Source organism: Hypanus sabinus, chromosome 1 (assembly GCF_030144855.1).
Source record: "Hypanus sabinus isolate sHypSab1 chromosome 1, sHypSab1.hap1, whole genome shotgun sequence".
Taxonomy (NCBI): domain Eukaryota; kingdom Metazoa; phylum Chordata; class Chondrichthyes; order Myliobatiformes; family Dasyatidae; genus Hypanus; species Hypanus sabinus.
The window spans coordinates 96,371,521-96,387,780 of NC_082706.1; the positions used below are offsets into that span (position 1 = coordinate 96,371,521).

A 16,260-nucleotide genomic window follows, 5' to 3' on the forward strand; every position below is an offset into this window, starting at 1 on the left:
TGTACTTACCACTAAAATAGTACAGTGCATTGATAATAACAAAATAGATAACACATAGATCATAACAATGCAACAATTAGGATGTCAATAATGGCAACACAGTAGAAAACTTTGAATCATTTAGCCCAGCAATGAGTGGTCTCAACATCTATAACCTGGATGGACTGTACTTTGAAGTTTCACTATTTCCAGTGGAAATTAACCAGTTTGGTTTTGGATTAGAAATGTTACAACAGAAGGAGTACAGCATTCAATCCACTTCATCTGTGCTGGGATTCTTAAAGATCTCTACATTTAAAGTAATTTCCCTGTAATAATAAATCAGCTCACACATTTATCCACAACCAACCTCCCATTAAAAGATACCTATTAACCAAGGCAAGTACATGTTTGACAGAGCTCTTTAGAAAAGTATAGTAGAATCATTTCAAGCATGTTGACTTCATACATTAAAACAAAATGGGAGAAGGAAGGAGGGATAATTATATCTGAGGAAGAATGGACAACAATATGGAGGTATCAATAGAAGTGTACCAGTTCAAAGAAATGGAGGGAGTTTGGATGGAAAAACTTGATAAGATATTTTATTACAACCTCTCAGAAATCCCATTATGATAGTAACCTCCCTGTTGGCTGGAGAAATTGTGGAAATCAAAATGCAAATCATTATCATATTTTTTGGGACTGCCCTGTTATCAGAGACTATTGGAGGGGGATACACAATGCCCTACAAGACATCTTTAAATGTGAAATACCCTTGGGGAGTAAGACCATATATTTTGGATATATACCTCAAGAATGGTTGAAAAGAGATAAATATTTAATGAATATACTGTTGGTGGCTGGTAAAAAAGACTCTTACTAGGAATTAGTTATCACAGGAGAGCCCAACTTTAAATGCATGGATGGAAATTACAATGGCATTTACAAAATGGAGAAGATAACAGCATCTGTTAATCATAAGCTGGAACAATTTGATTCATACTGGGAAAAATGGTTTAACTACATAATGCCTCATAGGCCTGATTTTATTCTCACAAATCAGTGAATATGTTGTAAAAAAAAAAGATCACTCCCTACTTGTACATAGTTTTTTCCTTTTGCTTGTTTTTTCTCTCCACTCTTTTCTATAAGTGTATACCTCAGACAAATACTATGTGGAGATTTGAGACATATATGATTATATGATATATATGTACAATGTCTGAAATACATCTTATGGAAATGTTTGTTTGATGATGAACTTCAATAAAAAAAATAAATTACAAAAAAAGAAAAATAGAGTCATACAACATGGGAGCAGGCCCTTTGACTCAACAGGTCCATACCGATCAACATGCCCACTCAAATACTTTCATTTGCCAGCATTTGGCCCACAACCTTCTAACTATTTCTCTATCGATGTACCTATTTAAGTAGCTTTAAAAAGTTGTTATTATACTCGACACAACCACTTCCTCTGGCATTTCTTTACACTTTACACCTTTTGCGTAAGAAAATTATACTCTTTTGTTTATGAACTCCAAAAATAATGATTTAAGAAGCCACAGATTTAATGACAGGAAATATATTGGCAAGGGAATATGTGATTTTAAAAGTAAATATGTTTTCCAGAAAGTCTCATCCAAGAAAGATAACGGGATGCTATGAAGTCTGTTTCCATGGTGTTTTTTTTTTGCTATATGCTAGGCAACAGCTAAGTATAGACCTCAAACTTAAAGCTTCCATTCTAGAGATTTTGATAACATTTAATCTTCGAGCATTCCTTAAAAAATAGACATTAAACTCTTATTCCTGCTGATGGTGAAAAATGGTGATTTCTTTTTATTCATTTACAGATGCAAATTTTGATATGAAGGTCAGAAATTATTGCACAATTCTAATTCTTATGCACTGAATGCTGGCAATTGACCATCAGTTTGGTCAGTGTGCTTGCTTTTACTCCATGGCTCCCCGTGTACATTAGACCCATGGAGTTTTACAGCACAGGAGGCCATTAACTTGTGTTACTGTGGCTTTGTTGATCTGGTGAAAATTACAATTTCCAAATGTCAGGTAGACACTTGGCCCTTAAGTCTATGCTGATTCTCACAGCATTCCCTGTAATTTCAATTTTCCCTGTAAACTACCACATCCTACCACTTACCTATATACAAGGGGCAATTGACAGCAGCCTATTAAAATCTTAAGGCATAGGAGCAGAATTAGGCCATGAGTCCATGATTGAGTCATTCTGCCATTCAATCATGGATGATTTATTTTCCTTCTCCATCCCATTCTCCTCTCTATTCCCTCATAACCTTTGAATCCTTTACTGATCAAGAATGTATCAACCTCTAAATTAGGTATATCCAATAACTTGGCTTCCACAACCATCTGTGGCAATGAATTCCACAGATTCACCCCTCTCTGGCTAAAGAAATTCTTTCTCATCCCTTTTCTAAAAGGCTGTCCTGTGATTTTCAGGTTGTCCCCTCTGGTCTTGCACTCTGCCACTACTGGGAACATTCTCTTCGTGTTTACTCTATCTAGGCCTTTCAATATTCGGTAGGTTTCAAGGAGATCACTCTTCATTCTTGTACTCTCCAGTGAGTACAGATCCAGAGCCATCAACTGCTCCTGATACATTAACCCAGTATTCAAAATAAGGGAGGTAATCTTGCATCGTAGTTAGAAATTGACAGGAATGACGAGTAGGCATCATTAACCCACTAACGTGTATGCCTTTGAAATGTGTAAGTAAACTGGAGCAGCTAAGATCATTCACCTGGCCACAGGGAGAACTTGCACACTCCAGGCAGTTAGAGACAGAGGTCAGAATTAGACCCGGGTCTCTGAAACTGTGAGGCAATTAGTTCCATACATTTTTCTTTGCAATCCTACAAATCCCTTTAAGTTTTTTTTGATTTTCTATGTACTAAACAAAGTTATGACATGAGTATTTTCAAATGCATTCTGAAATTCAGTCTCATCGACTTCAAAGAACAAGAGATCAGTGATTTACCTCATAATCCGTATAGTGAATACTCCACAGGAGAGTACACAAGCTAGAAAGAGTGCAAAACTTAACCTCAGTACCAGTAGCGTCTGAATCAATGGCCTTCAAAGTCAAAGTGAAACTTCACCTCTGGGAATTCATAAAGTGGCAGGCTTGGTGGAAGCTTTTAAGGAATTCATCAGAATTACTGAGGTTCAAAGCAAAGACAAAATTAAACGTTGAGCAAATGGTTGACATGATAGAAGCTTTTAAGTCAGAATTAGTGTTGGCGATATCTCCTTCCTCAAAGGGCACCCTGGACGTGGCCTTTTCTTGTTACCAGAATTGGGGAGGAAGCACAGGAGTCCAAAGACACACAATGAATGATTCCGAATCAGCCTCACCCCCTCCACCATCAGATTTCTGAATAGTCCATGAACCCACAAATACTACCTCAATATTCCATTTCTGGGCACTATTTATTTTTGTAATTTATAATAATTTTTACATCTTTGCCCTACACTTCTTCTGCAGAACAACAATTCCACATCTCAGCAGTCAGTGATAATACATGTTATTTCTGAAGCAGGAACAAGATGCAACCTTACCTGGGAACTCTGCCCGTCAAGCTTCCTTCACTGGATGATGATTTTGGCCTTGTTTCCATTTCGGCCTTCACGCTTTCTGTTGTTCCAGGTTCTGGTCTCAGCTCTTCTTGCTTTTGCACCTCCTCGTGGGGCTGTTCAACCTGCTCCTTCACCTTCTCTTCTTTCTCAGTCTCACTTTCATTGTCGCTGTCTTCTCCCAAGATGTCATCGACCTGCCATATGGGGTTGAAATGTAAAACTAAATCAATCGGAATGGCACGTTCTTTTGTAGCCACACAATCCAGCAGATTGATAATTGTAGAATATTTTTAAAAAAAACTGCAGATGATGGAATTCTGAAATAAAAATAGAAAATGCTGGAAGCTTTCATCAGATCAGGCAGTGTCAATGGAAAGAGAAACAGTTAAGGAAACAGGTCTGTGACTTTTGTTAGAACAAGGTATGCATTATTGATTCAGTTTTCAATTTTTTTTTACATTTAGTTCCTCCTTTTCAACTCTTTATTAACTTTCTCTATCCGTCTACAATGAGCGTGTCGAGCAATCCAAGTGCCAAGATTAACCCGATCCATCTTACATCCAATTAAGCACCTTTGTAGGTACTTGTGTCATGAATAATGTGTTCTTGCCTTCTGGGAGGAAAAAAAATAATTCTCCAGAATTCTACACTCAGACTATTAGTCACTACCATAGCTACTGCATTCAATCTCTCCTCTATGCTGAAAGCAATTTCTCAATGTCTCCTCCATCAAACTACTTCAGAATACCACCATCAGGCCAATTATCTTCCAGTGAGAAGTACACATCCCAAATTCCCAAGTCCCTTTGCACTTGGAATTTTTGAATTTTCTTCCCATTTAGAAAATAGTCTGTGCTTTTATTCCTTCTACCAAAGAGTATGTCTGTATACTTCCCTGAATTGTATTCCATTTTCCACTTATTTACTCTTTTTTTTTCACCTGTCCAAGTCCTTCTGCAGCCTCCCTGCTTCCTCAACACTTACTGGTCCTCCACCTATCTACTACCGCAACTTGGCCACAAAACCATCAATTCCGTCATCCAAACCATTGACATGCAACTTTAAAAGAAGCAGTCTCAACACCGGCCTCTTGACTATCTGAAAATGCCCACCTTTAACATCCTGCACATTTGTAGATCCTCATGAGAAATTAATGTTAAAAAGTTCTCAAAACTATTAAATTCAATGACAAATCAACTTAAGATTCTGGTAATTCTTTTCATTCATTCCATTGAAGCTGCTGCTTTTAAAATAGGTTTCACCCAGTCTGGAAGGTGGGAGACCTGCACTGGAGGACTCCATGATGAGTTGACCAGTCCATTGTTGCAGCCCAGGTGTCCAGAGATCAGTTTAAAGGAGAAAGCTGCACTTTAGTCTGTACTTGGCATTCCTGTACTTGCACTCAGTAAAGTGCTTAAAATCTGCCAGATGCCAAAGGCTTTTGCCTTGAAAATCTGGGCCACTGAGTGCAGACCAAATATATTATCCTCCTGCTCTTTCAGGCCAACACTGGAGTGCTGGACTAAACCCCACAAGCTTTTATAGATATGCAACCACAGCCACCACTCACAATGCAAACTACACTGGGTGATTAGATAGCACACAAGCACTAGGATTCTCCCTAATTCTCTGGTAATTGCATGTTAACAGTGAAGAGCTTTGGTTTGCATGCTATCCAGACTGAGCATTCCATACTAAATTTTACTGAGTACTAAAGAGTAAATTTTAAAAATGCAGAGAAAATGCAGGACAAATAAAGTGCAAGGGCCATGGTGAGTTGGACTGAGAGATCAAAATTTCATTTTTATCTTACAAAAGATCCATAACAACAGGACAGAAGCTGCCCTTGAACCTGTTGGTACGCATTCTTACCTAAAAAATCTGTTGCAGTTATAAACCATTGCAAACTCATAATTGTGAGTATTTTGAGACAAAAAAATTATGAACTAATTTATACACGGCTTATAAATTACCTCTCAGAATTTACAAAAAAAAATCAGTGATATCTGTCAAGTCCACAAAGCCAATTAGCTCTTCAAATACACTCTACTATAGCCAGCTGGGTACCAGTAAGCATAACATCCTAGCTGTCTCAAGAGCATCAAAGAAATTTTAATTGTATCATTAACAAAACCAGTGCCTTAGGGGACTGAAAATGTAACAGATTTTGAGAGGGGATGGGGTGAGCCAGAAGGTAAAGCAGATCATCTGGTGATAATCACAGTGTTGCTCACCACTGCTTTCCTACAATTGGTTGCCATATTTTCTACACTGCAACAGGTCTTTGGGTCCTTCCCATCAGGTCAAAAAGGCATTATGTAACCGCAGTTCTTTTCATTCCAAAGTTATCTAAGCTCAGCCCAGAATTTGACAACGCTTTCTGAAACTCAGCTGAAACTGGGCTTCCAAGGTGGAAATTCCATCGTCTAATATGGTTCAGTTTACCACTTTGTTCTATCCTGCTATGTTTGTGCATATGAGCTGCAAACAAAGGTTATGCCCTTGGCCCAGTGCTCTTCAGTTGTTCAGTGCAGTTCCATTTATAAATCCCTAGCAAATGAAGCAACCCATTCCTACTTTCAGCAAGACCAAAGCAACACTCAAACAATGTTAATGAAGTCAATGAGCTCAGCATGCGTGCAGGAGGCAGCGCCAATGCAGTCTTCGATGTAGCGAAGGAAAAGAGGGGCTTGGATACCTGTATAGGCTTGGAACATGGACTGTTCCACAAAGTCAACAAAAAGGCAGGCAAAACTGGGAACCATACGGGTGCCCATGGCTACACCTTTGGTTTGGAGAAAGCTTTTGACACACTGAACTTTTTAAACCAGGGCTTTGAGTATAAGTGTTTGGAAGCCACTGGTGAGGCTACACTTGGGTGTAATGTGTTTAGTTTTGGTTCCCCTCCTATAGAAAAGATGTTACCACACTGGAAAGAAATCAGAAAAGATTTACAATGATGCCTGGAGGACTGGAAGGACATATTTATAGAGAGAGGTTGGACAAGCTAGGACTTGATTTCTTAGAACGTAGAAGATCTTATGGATGTGAATAAGATCATGATAGGGCTAGAATGTATACAGTATTTTTCCCCAAGAGTTGGGGCATCAAGAACTAGAGGGCACAGGTTTAAAGTGAGAGAGGAGTGACTTAAGAGGAACTTGAGGGGCTTTGTTTTTTTACACACAAAGGGTGATATCAATGTGGAACCATCTGCTGCAGGAAATGGTTCCTGCAGCAGATGGCAGCTACCATGAAAACTTTTAAAAGATAGTTGGGAAGGGTTAGAAGGTTATAGGCCAAACTCTAGCAAATGGGACCAGTGTACTTTGAGGTATCTCGGTTGGCATGGACCAGTCAGGCTGATGGGCCTGTTTCCATGCAATATAACTTTATGAACACACAAAGTGAAACTAATTGCCATGAACGCATCTTACCAAGCTCCCCCACCTCCCCCAACCCCAGTTGAAATGGCAGGAGAAAGGAAAGGTCTCACAATTAAGAATCATTGACTGCAATATAGAGTATCATGCACAAATTAAAGCTGAAACGCCAGAGCAGTACTGAGGAAATGCCGCACAGTCTGAGGTGCCATCTTTTGGCTGTGCAGTGAAATCAAGACTACCCGGCTTTCAAGTGAATATTATAGCCCCATTACACCATCCTGAAGTGTACAACAGTTAAAATTGATGGCTTGGGCAACAGTATCCCTAGAGCAAATAGATTACTTGCTGATTTGCTTATTACTCCTTTTGGGATCAAGCTGAACACTAACAGTGGTCATATTTTCTACAGAACAATCTTTGACTGAAGGCAGCTTGGGAGCCCTGCAGTAGTTAAAGGCACCAGATAAATTTAAATCAGGAAAATTAACTCAAAAATTTCAAATTTTTCAAAAGTTACTTACAAGGATCAAGTGTTCACACCAGCAGTGTGAATGATTAATTAGATATACCCACTATTTGGCTTACATAATTCAGTGCCTCTTTTAACAATATTTCTTTAAGGTTTTACAATAGTCTATAATTACATCCAACACCTTTGTAGCTGTTCAGAGCACTTCTGTTTAGACTTCCCATTCAAAATAACGAGTCATCATTTTATTTGGAACCTGCAAAATTCACACAGAAGCAAAATATACTGTAAATTTCCTAGTCCTTGCTGCTGGCTAACTGATTCAGAAAAGAGCAGGGATTGATGGTTTAACAACAGGTAACATGCTGACCATCAAACGTCCTTGTCCTGGTCATTGCAACATGGTGCAGCTGTCCTATTTATTTGTACTGTTTCTGCTGGGGAGAACTATAAATAGATATTTTTTGCCTGTTCCCTGAAAAAATAGCAAGTCGAAGCACTGTTGCCTTGTAGAATGCACTTGAACTGTATAAAACATTAGCTAAGAACAATCGAACATAAGAAGTGGGAAATGCACGCTTTTAGGCTCCTCAAATTTGAGTCAACATGATCAGTGCCAAGTTTCTCCTCAAGCACCATTTTCCTTTCCTTTTTTATTCCTTTAGTAGCTAGAAATCCAAACCCCATTTTGAACTCAATTAAAATTTGAGACTACAATCTCTCCAAGTAGAAAATCCCAAAGGCCCAGCATGTTCTCAGTTAACAAATCTCAGTCATTAATGGACAGTAATCGGTAGTTACAATCTCTTTAGCAGAGCACATTCTTCTCACACCTTGTAAAGCTGCCAAACAATTTTGCATGCTTCAAAGAGGTCAGCTTTCAACTTACACGAACAATGGTCGACCAACTCAGTGTTTTCTCATTCCAGGAATCACTCTGGTAAATCATTCTGGCATTCTGGTGTAGTATGTACAGCTCTCTTTAGGACAGGAGACAAAAATTGTACATAGTACTCCAGTTCTGGCCTTACTAAGACTCTATGTAATTGCAGGAAGGTAAAATGAGAGGAGTTTATGCAGTTTCGGTCAGCACTTTACAGAGGGAACATGGAAACACAAATGAGGGTGGCAAGAAGATATACAAGGGCATTGCCTGGGCAACAGACTTTTACCAGGTTGACAATGTTGTATTTGAAAAGGACTAACTGAGATCCATAAGATTATGGGAGGCCCATGTTGGGCAAAGAATGCCCTAAGCTTCTGACATTATGCAGATTTACATTTACATGTAGTTTAAAAAGCACTTAGAAAGAAGCATGAACAAGCAGGAAATGGAGAGCTAGAGATCTAGAGGCAGCTTAAACTGACATCGTGGTTGGTGCAGACATTATGGGCCAAAGGGCCTGTTCTTGTGCTGCACTGTTCTATAAGATTCGCAGCTTGGTACGGCAAATGCTATGCCCAAGATTGTAAGAAATTGCAGAGAGTTATGAACATAGCCTAGTCCATCACACAAACCAACCACCCCTCTATTGACTCTGTCTAGACCTTCTACTGCTTTGGGAACACTTAAACATAATCAAAGACTCCTTCTACCCCAGTAATCCTTCCTTCTCCCCTTTCTTCATTCAAGCAAACTCACCTCCAAACTCTTAAACCTGGGACTCAACACATCCCTTTCCACTGGACCCTTGACTGTCTGACTCATAGACCGCAAATCAGTCAGGACACCTCCACCACAATCATTCGCAACACTGTGGTCCCAGAAGGCTACATCCTCAGCCCCCTTCTCTACTCCCTATGGGACGCACAACTGCGTAGCCAGATTCTGCTCTTATTCCATCCATAATTTTGCAGATGACAACTCTGTAGTGGGCCATATCTCAAATAACAACAAATCAGAGTACAGGAAGGAAACAGAGAGCTTGGTGCCATGGTGCAGAGACAACAGCCTTTCCCTTAATGTCAGCAAAGCAAACAAGCTAATCATTGATTACAGAAATCGGGGCAACGTACATGCTCCTAAGTTGAGAGGGTTGAGGGAGTCAAGTTCCTAGGAGTGAACATTACCGATAGCTTGCCTTGGTCTAACCATGTTGATGCCATAGCCAAGAAAGCTCAAAACTGCCTCAAGGGGCTCAAGAAATTTGGCATGTCTCCTTTGATGCCCACAGTTTTTAATCTATGGGCCATAGAAAGCACTCTACCCGAACACATCCTAGCTTGGTATAGCAACTGTATTGCCTGTGATCACAAAGAAACTGCTAAGTGTTGTGGTCACAGTTCAGCACATTATGGAGACCAGCCTCCCATCCATAGACTCTGTTTACACTCCTTGCTGCCTCAGTAAAGCAGCCGGCAATATCAAAGACACCTTTACCCCAGTCATTCTTTCCTCTCCCCCCACTTTCATTGGAAAGAAGATACAAAAGCCTGAAGCATATTCCACCAGAATCAAGGAAAACATCTATTGTGTTGTTATAAGTCTATTGCACAGTTCTTGAGTACAAAAGATTGGATGCTTGGTCTCAGTCTAACTCGCTATGACCTTGCATCTTATTGTCTACTTTTTATGTAATTGTAACACTTCATTCTGCACTCTTTTTTTACCTTGTGCTATTTCAATACACTGTTGCAATGAACTGATTTATATGAATGGATGGTACGCAAGACTGTAGCTCGGTACATGTGATAATAATGAACCAATTTACCAAATTACCAATTATCTCATTGGGCAGAAGATACAAAACCTTGACAGCAGATAACACCAGGCTCACGGACTGTTACTATCGCCTCTGTATCAGACCTCTTAGATGCTAAAAGATGAATTCTTAATCTCTCAATCTACATTGCTGGGAACTTGCACTTTATCTATTTGCACAGCACTTTCTCTGTAACTATAACAACATATTCTATACTCTGTTTACATTTTTACGACCTTAATGTACTTGTGTATGGAACAATCTGTCTGGATGGCATGTAATCAAAAGCTTTTAATTCTATTTCAGTATATAACACTGTGCAAAAGTTTTAGGCACCCTAGTTATTTTTAATATAAATTTTGTTTTAGATATTTATCTTTTGTTTTCTGCATTAGTGTGTCAGAAGAAAAGGGCATATTTTAGATATCCAAACATTCATTTTCCAAAAGATTAAATGTGACAGAGAAATTTTGGTATTTTGTTAAAGAAAATAACATTAAGTAACAGACCACATTTCAAATAAAAACTTGATGACTTTGTAGGTAAATAGTCCAGTGTATGATTAAACAAAGATAACTAATAGGTGCTAATGATCAAAGACATAATGCATTGAATGAGCTAAACTGATTAAATGAAACAGAAATGCGCACAGAAGGAATCAACCTGGGTGAAAGACAACCAAACTAAAAGGAGAGGGTGTGGCAGATGTGACAGTTTAACCTTTAAACCATCAATCCTTACACCATGGCAAGAGTGAGCAGAGCAACACAACACAAGGTGGTCATCCTGCATTAGCAAGGTCTCTCCCAAACAGAAATTTCATGGCAAACAGGAGTTTCAATATGTGCCATCTAAACTCTTCTGAAGAAGCACAAGGAAACTGGCAAGGTTGAGAAACAGAAACTGAGTGCAGCAGACAAGAGATTCATCAAATCGATATCCTTTCTGAATCAGAAAATGTCTATCACTGCTATTAGCACTGAACTCAGAAACCACAGGAACCCAAGTACACCCCTCTGCAGTCCAGAGAAGTCTTGTCAGAAGTGGTCTTCAAGGAAAGTTGTTGCAAGAAAGCCATTCCTGTCAAATGGAAACAAAACCAAGAGACTCACCTATGCACTAAAACACAACACTGATGTGCTGAACAATGGCAGCAAGTGCTCTGGACTGACAAGTCAAAATTTGACATTTTTGGCTCAAAAAGGAGGCAGTTTTTCTGTAGAAAAGCTAGAGAACACTACAGCCATCAGTGAAGCACAGTGGAAGATCCCTGCCACCCCTCCGGAGCTGGTAATCGGGTCAGAATTAATGGAATCCTCAAAGCCGAGAAGTACAAGCAGATTTTCATCCATCATGCAATAACATCGAGGGATGGGGATGTCCGATGGGTCTCTGCTTCATTCTGCAGCAGGACAATGACACCAAACACATGGCCAAGGTCATAAAGAACTAACTTCAGCGAAAAGAAGAACAAGGAGTTCTACAATAGATCCCTGATCTCAACATCATTGAGGCTGTCTGAAATTACCTGGAGAGGTAGAAACATGCAAGACAGCCAAAGTCTGCAGAACTGTGGCAAGATCTCCAAGATTCTTGGAACAACCTATCAGTCAATTTTCTTATGAAACTGCACAACAGCGTACATAAGAGAATTAATGGAGTTTTAATGGAATAGGATGGTCATGCCAAATACTGATTTGATTTAGATTTTTTTTTACTGTTTACTGCCCTTTAGAGTAACATTTTTGATATTTAGAAACTTTTCATTTCATTATTTCTTCACTTAACATAATTTTTTTTTACATGTGCCTAAGACAGTTGCACTGTACACTATGTGACAATATAAACCAAACAAAATACATGGTTAGGAGGGGATTTTTTTTCCCTCAACGAGTGGTATGGATCTGGAACTCACTACTTGGAGGATATTAGAAGCAGAAGCCCCCTCTGGATTCAAAAGAAAACACAGTTAAGTACAATTGGTAACAGCTGCACAAGATGTTATCCCAAGAAGGCAACATCTGTCATCATAAAATGTCACACTTTTCAGGCCATGCCATCAACTTGCAGCTACCATCAGGCATATGGTCCCACACCAGCATGTTCAAGAATATCTACTTCCCTTCACCCATTTTATACATGCACCAAGCTGCACTATCTTAATCAGTAACTCAACATTGCAACACTATGACCACTTTGCACTACAATGGATTTTTTTTAGTATGACTTTTGTTTTATGTTGCATAATTTTTTGTGTGAATGTGTGTCCCTAATTCTATGTACCTATGATGCTGCTACAAGAAAGATTTTCATTGTACCTGTGCATACATATACTGATGCATATCATAGTAACCTTAACTTTGACTTCCTAGAGCTATAAACTACAGGGCAAGGGACCAAGAGCCAAGTAGTGGGATTAATCAAGGGACCAAGAGCCAGGTAGTGGGATTAATTTAAAATCCATTGTATTATATGGGTTAGAGTTTCATTATGTGGTGGATATTTCTTTGATTCTAGGATTAGAGTTACAGTTAGTCCCAGACTGGATAAGGTTTCACTTCCTTGAAGGACATCAATGAAGTAGCTGCGTTTTTAAAAATATTGCCATAAGTTTCAAGGTGATCTTTACCAAGTCAGGTCTTTTATATACTTCAGCCAGCATAAATGAAAGGAAAATAATTCTGTATTCAAATCTAAAATTGAGTCTGTCATTCTCTCCACTCAGAGCATTCAATTTGGCAGACTGTTAAGAGTTTATTAGAATCTAAATTAGACATTCAAATAGCCAGTCTGTGAGATGTGTAAGCTTTATGAGAATCTCATGAAATGGCAAAGGTGACGCATTGTTCAGTCACAGAATTTCTTCCTGGATCTGACTCAGTTTTATCAACTTTACTTCATTGTAAGTTTTCTACACGTAATTTGAACAAAACAAAATTAATGCCTGATAGGAACATGTTTACTGCTTAATAATAAAACAAAACAATTACAGAGAAAAATAGGAGCGCAAGTCAGCCGGTTGGCCTTTCAAAATGATTCTGACTGACTTTCTATCTCAATATCAAATTCCAACTCTTTCTCCATACTTTTTGGTATCTTTTGTATCTTGAATTCTTCTCCTCAAACATATTTCGTGACTTAGCCACTGCATCCTTTTGTGGTAGAGAATTCCACGGGTTTTTGCGTCTCAATCCTAAACGTGCCAGAGTCATGAGGAGACACCAGATTGCTTGGAGGTACAGAGAGTTTAAACGAAGTGAGTGGGGGCAACTGGCATGTTTTTGAGTGCCATAGTCCCAAGGAGAAACCAAATTGCTTGGAGGTACAGAGAGTTTAAACGAAGTGAGTGGGACAGACAGCACATTTTGCGCGCCACATTCCCGGGGAGACATGGGATTGTGCAAAATCAGGCACTTAGCAAGGACCAATAGAAAAAAGTTAGGTTTAAATGGAATGGTTATCGTGGAAGCCCCATTGTGTGAGTGGGCCAGTGCAGGCATGGGGAGCTGAGGTTTTGTTTCTTGAAAGCTTTGCTGAGGAGAGGCTAGGCCATAGGTAGACTATCTTTTGTTATTTATTCTTTCTATATTCCTTATTGCACATTTAGAGCATTGGGGATGCCTGACAGAATACTGGTAGGTCCTTCTGTGAGATGTGGGAAGGTAGGGAGACCACCAGTGTCCCGTAAAACTACACCTGCAAGAAGTGCATCCAGCTGCAGATTCCGTGTTAAGGAACTGGAGCTGCAGCTCGATGATCTTCAGCTCATAGCGAAGAATAAGGAGATGACAGATAGAAGCTAAAGGGAGGTAGTCACTCCTAATTTGCAGGAGGCTGATATCTGAGTGACTGTCAGCAGAGGGAAAAAGAATAGACAGCCAGTGGAGAGTACCCCTGTGGCCGTTCACCTCAATAATAAATATACTGCTTTAGATACCATTGGGGGGGGCGGGGGGAACAACCTTCCAGGGAAAAGATGCATCAAGAATGTCTCTGGCAATGAGTCTGGCTCTATGGCCCAGAGGGAAGCTAGGAGAAGAGACAAGCTGTACTGATAGGGGATTCATTGGTTAGGAGAACATAAAGGAGATTCTGTGGATGAGAACAAGTTTCCAGGATGGTTCCTGGATGCTAGGGTCAGGGATATCTCGGATCAAGTCCACAGCATACTTAAGCGGGAGGGTGAGCAGCCAGAGGTTGTGGTCCCAGTCAGTACCAATGGCATGGGTAGGATAGGTGGCAAGGTCCTGCAAAGTGAGTTCAGGGAGGTAGGAGCTAAGTTAGAGAACAGGATCTCCAGGGCTATGATCTCAAGATTGCTACCTGTGCCACATGCTAGTGAGGCTGGAAATAGGAAGATCATATAGTTTAATACATGGCTAAGAAGTTGGTGCAGGAGGGAGGGCTTCAGATCTTTGGATCATTGGGCTCTCTTCCAGGGAAGGTGTGACCTATACAGAAGGGACAGTTTACACCTGAACTGGAGGGGGACTAATACCTGAGAGGAAAAATTTGCATAGTGGGGAGGGGAGGTAGGACGGGACAGGTTAAACTGCAGTTGCAGAAGGATGGGAACCAGAACACCAGAATAGATAGTGAAGTGGTTACAGGGAAAGATGTTATTAAGTCTACCTACAAAGTCAGGGATCAAAAGACTGAGCACGGTGGGACTAATGTTCTGAGCTTCGTATATTTCAATGGAAGTAGTGTAGGAAAGGCAGATGGGCTTAGAGCATGGATCAACATGTGGAATTACGACATTGTAGCCATGAGTGAGACTTGTTTGCAAGAGTGGCAGGACTGGCAGCTCAGTGTTCTGGGCTTGCATTGTTTTAAATGTGACAGAGCAGGAGGGGTTAAAGGGGGAAGTATAGCATTACTAGTCAGGAAAAATGTCAAGGCAGTACTCTTTTGCTCTTTATATATCTGTAGAAGCCCTTAGGATTCTCCTTCACCAAAGACCAAATTGTGGACGTCAAAGAAGGTAAGACGAGGTAAGGCACACCAGTCTTCATAGAGGGATCAGAAGTGGAGAGAGTGAGAACTTTCAAATTTCCAGGTGCCAATAAGTCTACGGACCTAACCTGAACTCAATATTTCGATGCAGCTATAAAGAAGGCAAGACAGCAGCTATATTTCACTCGGAGTTTGGGAAGATTTAGTATGTCACAAAAAACACTCACAAATCTCCACAGGTGTACTGTGGACACCATTCTAACTGGCTGCATCGCTGTCTGGTATGGGGGGTGGGGCTACTGCACACATTCGAAGTAAGCTACAGAGTGTTATAAAATTAGCCAGCCCCATCATGTGCACTAGCCTCCGTAGTATCCAAGTCAACTTCAAGGAACAGTGCCTCAGAAAGGTGGCATCCATCATTAAGGACCTCCACCAGCCTGGACATGCCCTCTTCTCATTGTTACCATCAGGAAGGAGGTACAGAAGCCTGAAGGTGCAAACGCAATGATTCAGCTTCTTTCCCTCTGCCATCCAGTTTCTAAATGGACATTGAACACATGCACATTATCTCACTACTCAAAATTCCTATTTTTTGCACTAATTTAACTATTTAATATATACTTACTGTAATTCAGTTTTCTTTTTCTCTCTATTATCATGTCTTGCATTGTACTGCTGCCAAAAAAGTTAATACATTTCACAACTTATGCCGGTGATATTAAACCTGATTCTGATTCTGAGTTGTACAAGATGTTTGTGAGGCCTAACTTAAAGTATTGTGTGCAGTTCTGGTCACCAACCTACAAGAAAGATGTAAATAAAATTGAAAGAGTGGCAAATAAAACTTGCAAGAATATTGCCAGCACTGAAGGACCTGAGTTATAGGGAAAGGTAGAATAGGTTAGGAATTTCTCCCCCTTATTGCAGAAGATTGAGGGGTGACTGGATAGAGAAATACAAAATTATGAGGGGAATAGGTAAGGCAAATACAAGGTGTTTTTTTACACTGTGGTTGGGTGAGACTAGAACGAGATGAAATGGGTTAGGGTGAATGGTGAAATGTTTAAGGGGAACATGAGGGGAACTCCTTCACTCAGAGGGAGGTGAGAATGTGGAACGAGCTGCCAGTACAAGTGGTGGA

General features: G+C 40.0%; 1 protein-coding gene across 1 annotated transcript in view; it reads right to left on the reverse strand.

Moving 5' to 3' along the window:
• The window catches only part of ctdp1 (CTD (carboxy-terminal domain, RNA polymerase II, polypeptide A) phosphatase, subunit 1), a 324,193-nt gene that overhangs the window by 99,520 nt on the left and 208,413 nt on the right, over positions 1–16,260 (reverse strand). The window contains exon 12 of the mRNA XM_059972529.1: positions 3,586–3,797. Within this exon, the coding sequence (XP_059828512.1) occupies positions 3,586–3,797 (212 nt within the window). The remainder of the gene's footprint in view (positions 1–3,585; positions 3,798–16,260) is intronic.